Source organism: Camellia sinensis, chromosome 4 (assembly GCF_055761805.1).
Source record: "Camellia sinensis isolate YWXY chromosome 4, ASM5576180v1, whole genome shotgun sequence".
In the NCBI taxonomy this organism is placed as follows: domain Eukaryota; kingdom Viridiplantae; phylum Streptophyta; class Magnoliopsida; order Ericales; family Theaceae; genus Camellia; species Camellia sinensis.
In genome coordinates, this window is record NC_138964.1 from 214,843,971 (window position 1) to 214,852,481 (window position 8,511).

Sequence of the window (8,511 nt, forward strand, 5' to 3'; positions counted from 1 at the left end):
CTTGATCATGATCTCTTTGATGGTTTTGGTGGTTGATTTGACATATTCCAAGTACTGTTTATTTTGAAGATGTGAATGAGTTTCTTTGGCCTTGACTTCCTTCTCTATTTGGGCTGTTTAGTTTGGAATGAGTATTTGATGTTCCACTTCAAAGTTCATCTATCTTTTTGTGAGGAACTGCTATGACGGAACAAACAAAAACGAGAAAGTAAAAGAAACAACCATACAAGAACACGAACATATATGTGGTTAGGATATAAGCCTACGTCCACAGGCGAAGAAGGACAGGGGGTTTTACGATCAAAAGAATGGGAAAATACAAAAGAAATGGTCGTCTCTCTTCAAGAGCTGCATATCAAGAAACTGGGTCAGATTAGTTGAGTAGAGTGGGTTGCAAACGGGTTATAAAAAATAACAAAAAATCAACATAATTGGATTGGAGTTTTGAAGCTCCCAGAGTTCTCAAAATTAAAAACAATAAAATATAAGCCTTTTTTTTTTTTTTTTTACGAAGGGATTTAGTAATTCCTACTTAAAAAAAATTAATTAGTTGGGTTAAATATATAATATATTTTTATTATGGAAAGCAATTTCTTAAAGTATGTGTATATTGTTAGGTATAAAATTTTGAAATTTAAATTCCTAAATCATAGGTGAATTCAATAGCCAATGATATACTTTTCTTTTTAAAAAATAACAAAAAAAATCAACATAATTGGATTGGAGTTTTGAAGCTCCTAGAGCTTTCAAAATTAAAAGGGTAAATCACACTTTACCCCCTTAAAGTTTCACCCATTTCTCATTTTAATCCTTTAAGTTTAATTTTTCTCACTTTGGCCCTTCATGTTTGCAATCTTTCCTATTTTGACCCTTTAAGTTTGATTTTTTCCACTTTGGTCCTTCATGTTTGCAATCCATCCCACTTTGGCCCTTCATGTTTACAATCCTTTCCATTTTACTCCTAAACTAACTTCCATAAAAAAAAATAAAATAAAAAAACACTAACAAAATCTGCCACATTTCTAACACATCAGCTCCATGCATAATGTAAAAAATTCACTAAAGATGCAAAAAATGAAAAATAGAAACCAAAAAAACTAGAACTTTTTTTAGTCTTTATTGAACTTTTGTTTTAAATTTATTCATAAATGTTGTTATTACATTCTAGATGCATCTAGATTAGATGCAGCTAAAAAAATTAACTAAAAAAATAAAAAAGTTTGCTAAAGGCGAAAAAAATGAAAATATATTGATTCAAACTCCTATATTGTCAATTTTGAAATGAAAAGTTTGTTATCTATTTTTTTTTTTCATTTTTTAGTTCATTTTTAATTTTTTAATTTTTTTAGCTGCATCTAATCTAGATGCATCTATAATGTAATAATATTTATGAATAAATTTGAAAAAAAAAATTCACTAAAGACTAAAAAAAATTCAAAAAAATTCTTTTTTATTTATTTTTATTTTTTGCATCTTTAATAAATTCTTTACATCACATATGGAGCTGATGTGTCGGTGATGTGATAAATTCTATTAATTTTTTAGATGGAAGTTAGTCTAGAAGTAAAGTGGGAAGGATTATAAACATTAAGGGTTAAAGTGGAAATGATTGCAAGTATAAAGGGTCAAAATAAAAAAAATCAAACTTAAAAAGTCAAAATATGAGAGATTACAAACATGAAAGGTGAAAGTAGAAACAATTATAAACATAAAGGCCAAAATGAAAAAAAAAAAAATTAAACGTAAAAAACTAAAGTAAGAAATTGATGAAATTTTAAAGAGACAGAGTGTGATTTACTCAAATTATAGATATTATTTTTCGCAGGGAAATTCGTTTTTGGTGACACGATTGGCGGGGAAACCCTTCCCGAACCCTAGTATCACACTCGCCCATATATATACCCTTCCTTTTTGTGTTTGAACAGGTTCATCAACGGAGGAGAGGGCAACAAAAAGGAGGGTTTTTTTTATTTTTTCCTCCTTTTCTTCCGAGGACTACCGGGCCATCAGAATCGCACAATCCAACTATCTCGGTCTCAGGTATGTGTTTTAATTCGAAGAGAATCTAATATTGGAACTTAGAGTAGTAGTGTTGGAGTTTGATGTTTCATGTTTCATAGAGATCGTTTATTTGCTCTCTGAGGTTAAGCTTTCAAATTTTCAGTTAGGGTTTTGTTGGGTTTGATTTTTAGTTGAGAGAACCCACATAGTGTTTTGTTAGTTTGATTAGTTTTTAATTATTGCTGTGTTTTTTTCAATTCACAAAACAAAACAAACAAAAAAAATTGTTTTTCTGGATGAATAAACTTTCTTTTGATTTCTCAGATGGCAGAGCTGGGGCGGTTAACGAATTGGGGGAAAAAGAAAAGAGTACTGGCAAAATGCGAGGGATCATCATCTACAGGACAGCTATCTAATGAGAAAAATTTCTGCTTGTGTGTCTCTACCGGTGAAGAGATATATAATCCAAGTGAATGGTATATGGTCAATCTGTCAAGCAATAAGGACAAGAAGAAGGAGGAAGAAGAGGAGAAAGCAAGGTTGATTCTTCCAATCCCATCCTCAGAAATCAGAGGAGCATACATGGCTTTCTGCCATGAGCAACACCACCAAGGAGAGGATCCACCAATACTCTCTCCGTTTATGAAGTCGAACAAGTTTCGTAGTTACGTTGCTTGTTGTGCTGTTGTCGGATCCACTATATATCGCATTGGAGGGGATCATCGTGGAGGGAATTTGAAAGGTCGATGGTCTCGTAAAGTTAGGTTTCTTGATACTAATCGTCCGGATGAGGGTTGGAAGAGAGGTCCTTCCACTCTATGTGGTAGATCAAATACTCCGGTTCTTGGTGTCAATGGAAAGCTCTATGTGTTTGGTGGTCACCACCCTGCTGATATTCCAGGCGTTTGGGGGGAGTTTTTAGATACTATAACCGGTGAATGGAATCCTTTGCCTGATCCCTCGCCTTCTCTTATTCCGCCTGCTTCTCTTGCATCTCTGCATTTCTTTGCTGCCCCTCTTACTGGCGAATATTCTGACAAAATCCTTGTTTGTTCTAAACTTACAAAAGCCTTGTGTCTCTATGACGTTGAAAAAAATATTTGGGAATGTTTGGGTCCTCTAAAATGCGGTCGCTTCCTTAGCACACCTATTGTTGTTCTTACCACTATCTACTGGATTAATTTTCAGTCACTGTTTGCTTATGATTTTGTTCAGAAAACTTTGATCAATATGCCCATAACAGATTTTCAAATCTGTTGGCTTTTGGATTCATACAACGAGGATCCATATGAAATGAAGCCAACCCTAGTTCATTTGGTTGGTGATGATTTTTGCTTGTTTTGGATTGGCACTGATTCCTCCAGTGTTCATTGCACCAAGATTCGAGTTTCTACCGAGCTTATGGTTGCCTTTGTCTTATCTTGCCATTCTTATGTTTTTGATCATAAAATACGGCTCATGGATTGCCTACCTTGGTAGCTCATTGCCTTGTAAGTGCTCATCATCTACTTCCTGTCCATGCCCTTTGTTCTTGAACTTTATTTGTTTCTCTGTTTATTTGTTGTTGGGTTTTGTTAAAAAAAAAAAATGGTGATAAAAGTGATTTGTTTAAAAACTGAAAAGAAGAGTTTTTTTTTAACAGAATTTTGTTACCCACATAAACAACATAGTACACTGGCTCAAACACTAATATAAAAGAAATGTTTAAATTCTTACAATAAATTATCTTTTCCAGTTTTTACTTTAATTTTATTGGGGGTGTATTTATGCCTGAATAATTTTACAAAATTTTGGTAAGTTATATATGTTCCATTTTTTTATTTTCCAATTTGTGCACAGTGAATCATTTTTTAAATTTGAATTTATCTAGTTTGCCTAATTTTGTTTATACTTCCATATTTTTATAATATTATGTTCTTTTGCAGCCGTTTTTTTTTTTGTTACGTCACAGGGTAATTGGTAGTGATATTGAGGACGTCCTGTAGAGCCTGCATATGCGATGATTTTCTTAATGACAAGATGCTGTTTTTTTTAGGCCTGAAGTTGTTGGGGATTGTTCATATAACTAAAGAATGGCCCAGTTTAAGTTTTTCGACATTGTTTTGTAGGAATTCATTGTTTTTGTGGTCTGTACTTTAGAAAGTTATAATTTTATTTATATGCCTGAAGTTATTTGGAGACTTTAATTTATAGGTATTGGCTCTGTTTTGGAATTACTGTTGTGTTGGATTGGTAGCTATATTTATATATATATATATATATATATATTTGAAGCATGCTAAGGACTTCATTCATATTTACTTGGGTTATTCATGACTTCTTAGGGTATGGAATTGAGATGCGTTCTTCGTTTAGTTGTTAAATTTAATAAAGCACTTAGACCTTTCTATCTTAGGGGTGCAACATACCCAGTAAATCAAAAAATTGAACCAATCTGACCTCTTTGTATTGATTGGTTCGATTTTTGAGTGTATCGGTTTTGTTTGATTTCTAAGTGTATTGGTTTGGTTTTGGATCTTGAAATCATCAACTCGATAAGATTAGATTCATCTTGGTTTAGGTGTTGCTCAAATCAAATCAACTTGAGAACTGAACCAATATTTTGTATAATTCTATGTATATTGATTTGTTTTCATCTATTTTGTTTATCAAAATAGGTTTGATTGTATTTAATTTTTTACGTAAAAGAAATCTAATTTAATGTAATTTGTATTGCTTGCATTTAAGCTTGAGTTGGATTTCACAAAACAAATAATGTATCTCAATTCCATAGTTCTTGGTCTTTAAAGACTAGTTTATTTTAATTATTTATTATTTTTTATTTATAGTGGAATGTCGAACCAACTCGAACCATATTGAGTTGGGTTGGGTTCGTTGTAGTGGATGATTTCAAAAATTTTAAACTGATCATGACTATTGATTTTAAATTTAGTACAACTTGAATCAAATCAACTTGGGACACTCCTAATCTATTTTGCTTATTTGTTTTGTTGATATTGACAAGTGTGCTTTTTTCTTTTTCTTTTTTCTTTTTTGAATAGTAAATTTTAATCAAAATTTTGAATTAATTCCTTGGCCAATATTTTTCGAGCAGCCTTGTATACAAATAAGATATCATAATAGAGGACATATAGAGCCAAAAAAAAGTTTAAAAATTTATAAAAATAGCAATGACAAATAACAAGAAAAATAAAAATTTGACTGAGTCAATCATTTAGGCAAGTGGCAAGTCTATTAAAATTTTCTCCTATTCTTATTCATGCAACACTTCAAATGTGATCAACTATGCATCTCCTCTTTTGGAACATTTACGCTGTGTTTGGTTGGAGGATTTGAGGAGGGATTTGGAAAGGGAAAGAGAAAAGTTAGGTGAAATGTAAATAAAATATACCTACATTTCACCTAATTTCACACACCTTTTCTATTTCCTTTTCCAAATCCCTCCCCAAATCCCCCAACCAAACACAGCATTAGAGACCTTTCTTGAGATTGTCTTAAAATTTGTATTATTTCAGCTTCTCTCAATTGAAAAGATGTGAGAACTCGTCCAGTATGGTTCGGTGGGCCACCTTTGAGCCCACATCGATCGTATCTTTTAGAATTCTTTTATCTTTGCAATTCAACAACATTGTTCATAGTGCAGTTGCAAATCCATATCCGTAGATTAATGAAAGGTATGGGGGTATTGATCATGCTTCCACTTGACTTGACTAAGAAAGTATTCTTTTGTACATCTAAGTAGATGTGAGAATGTGATATAGAAAAAGAGAGGAATTTCATATATGAACAAGAAAAATGCTTGGTAGTCGTCCGCTCGTATAATTGGCCGGACGTCTGCCCGGACGACTAGGTGAAAGATTGTCTACCGCGGTTGTCACCTTTGTCGATCGCGGCTGTCAACCTCCTTACCAAACGACTGGCCAAACGTCCTCTTGGACGACCGGCAAGGTGAAATTTCGAGCCATTCGAGCCAACCTTCTTTTCGGGCCACCCAGTATTGCTTTATCAACAAAGAAAAGCTCAAGTAAAAGTTAAGATTGCTCAAGATATCCTGCAAATGCTACTAGTGATCACATAGAAGGCATGTCGAAGTTCACCTTGATCATTATAGGTGAAGTGGAGCTCTCCTTGGAACTCAACACCATGACGGTTGGAAGAGAGCACAAATGGAATTTCACCATTTCCATCGTATAATATCCTTCTGTACTCACCTTGATTTTTTGTTTATTGATTGTTTAATTGATTGGTTGCTTTATCAATGCTTGGTGTTTAATTTAATTAATTTGTTTAAAGATGAATTGAGCCGTTTACTTTATCTCTTGATTTGTCTCATTTTCCCTACTCTGTTTTTTGGGTATGTTTTTGCGTATGTTTTTGGGTTTACCTACATTGGTGTAATGTATGTTGTGTTGGGATTGGATTTTGAATTTTATTTTGTATTCTATTTTGTATTCAAAGTTTGATTTTTTTTTTTTAGTATTGAAAATGAGTATTCTCTCAAGAGAATTGATTTGGGTAATTGACTATTATTTTGATCCCAACATTATTTACACTGTATCCAATAAAAATTTAACATGATATATATTTTCAAGAAGGGCTGACTGTTGGTTCAATAGTAAAATCTTGACCTAATAATTTTGATATTATGAGTTTAAGTTTTGGGGCAGCCATTTTGTTAACTATACCAAAGGTTAGATTTATACTTAATTTTTTTCTTTCTAAATACACATTAATGTATATTAATTGGTCATATATATATATATATATATATTTTTACATATTCCAGTTGGCAAGTGCTTTTAGGCATGGGTAGAGATGAGACTCTCTCTCTCACTCTACTTCAACTTCCCGCCTAAAAGTCAAACACATAAAAAAAATAAATGAATAAATAAATAAATAACTCTGCACCCATACACCCTCCCTCTTTTCTCTCTCACATCTCGCCTCACTTTTCTAAATTTCAAAGTTGTAATCAAAATTTAAATAATTAAAAAAATATGGAAAAAAAACAAATAATTTGGTTATTAAGAGAAGTAATATAATTATTAATATCATTAAAAAAAAAAGTGGTTATGTTAAAAAATGTTTGTGGAAAATATTTAGTGTATTTGATTTTAATTTTCTGAATTCAATTTTTTATAAATTGAGTTTTTTTATTTTTTGTTTTTAGTGAATATTTTTATAATTTTAAACATTTTTTTTAAAATTTTTTTAGATACAACTTATTTAGATCTATCTAAATAGTAAAATATTAGTGGAAAAATATTTTTAAAAATGAATAAATACACAAAAAAAACAAAAAATGTATTGAATTTTCGTAATTTTTTTTATATTTTTGGTATTTAGTGAATTTTTAAAGATTTTTCTCACAAATATTATATTTTTAAATTTTACTTTATGTTAGGTGTGTTTAAAAATTAAAAAAAAAATGTGTAAAATATTTAAAAAATTCAATGAAAACAAAAAAAAAATGAAAAACGAAAAGGTATAATTTTTTGAAAAGTAAATTTTATAAATGGAAAACAAACAGAGTAATTGTTTTTATTATTTGGTGGACAAATTTGAATTCAAAATTTAAATTGGGTTTTGTTATAAAAAAAATGGTGATAAAAGTGATTTGTTTAAAAACTAAAAACAAGAGTTTTTTTTTTTTTTTTAACAGAATTTTGTTGCCCACATCGGTGGCAAAACCAGCAAGACATAGACAACATAGTATACCGTCTCAAACACTAATATAAATGAAATGTTTAAATTCTTACAAGAAATTATCTTTTTCAGATTTTACTTTAATTTTATTGTGGTGTATTTATGCCCAGATAATTTTACAAAATTCGTCTGAAAGTTGAAACCAACATACCTGTATTTATATTTTGCCTTAAATTTTTAGTAACAAATTTGATGAATTACATTTTAACTCAATAATTTTATATTCAATTATATTTTGATCTAATCATTAATTACACCATATCTTTAGACACAAGTATACACTAATCTATATAATAAAGCAGGATAATTTTTGAATTTGTCCTACATACATTTGTCCTACAAGGATATTTAGACGACCTAGATCTATTCAAATTATAAAATAACGGCTGAGATATATTTTTCAAAAAATATCTTACATGTACATTTTCTATTTTCTATTTTCTCGTTTCTCTCTCTTACTTTTTCCTTTTCTCACACATTCTTCCATGATCCCATGATCCCACCTTTCTCTCTCTTTTCTTTTTATTTTTTTTTATTTTCTCTCATTTTTATTTTTCTCTCTACTTGTTTTTTTTTTTCTCCTTTTTGTTCACTTATTTTTATTCATATTATATGGAAAAGTCTACGATCCCAGAATTAGGAGCTAGATTTTACTGTGTGTAGTGGAGATTTTAATGAATTTTATAGTCCACAAATTAAATGAATTTGAACAATTAATTATTATTTTTAAATATATTGAATACCTAATAGACTTCATAAATTTAGACCTTATATGAATCTTCAACATATATCTATATAATAAGG

General features: G+C 30.4%; 1 protein-coding gene across 2 annotated transcripts; it reads left to right on the forward strand.

Moving 5' to 3' along the window:
• Positions 1 to 1,794: 1,794 nt before the first annotated feature.
• LOC114272445 (F-box/kelch-repeat protein At4g19870-like) lies at positions 1,795 to 4,214 on the forward strand. Of its 2 annotated transcripts, XM_082867544.1 has the most exons (3): positions 1,795 to 2,040; positions 2,326 to 3,491; positions 3,927 to 4,214. In XM_082867544.1, exon 2 carries the CDS (start codon positions 2,326 to 2,328, stop codon positions 3,478 to 3,480), a length of 1,155 nt encoding a protein of 384 aa, XP_082723670.1. In that variant the 5' UTR covers positions 1,795 to 2,040; the 3' UTR covers positions 3,481 to 3,491; positions 3,927 to 4,214. The 2 variants fall into 2 exon arrangements, with proteins under 2 accessions (XP_082723670.1, XP_082723671.1); XM_082867545.1 differs by lacking the exon at positions 3,927 to 4,214 and having other exon boundaries at positions 1,813 to 2,040; positions 2,326 to 3,611.
• The last annotated feature ends 4,297 nt before the right edge of the window (positions 4,215 to 8,511 follow it).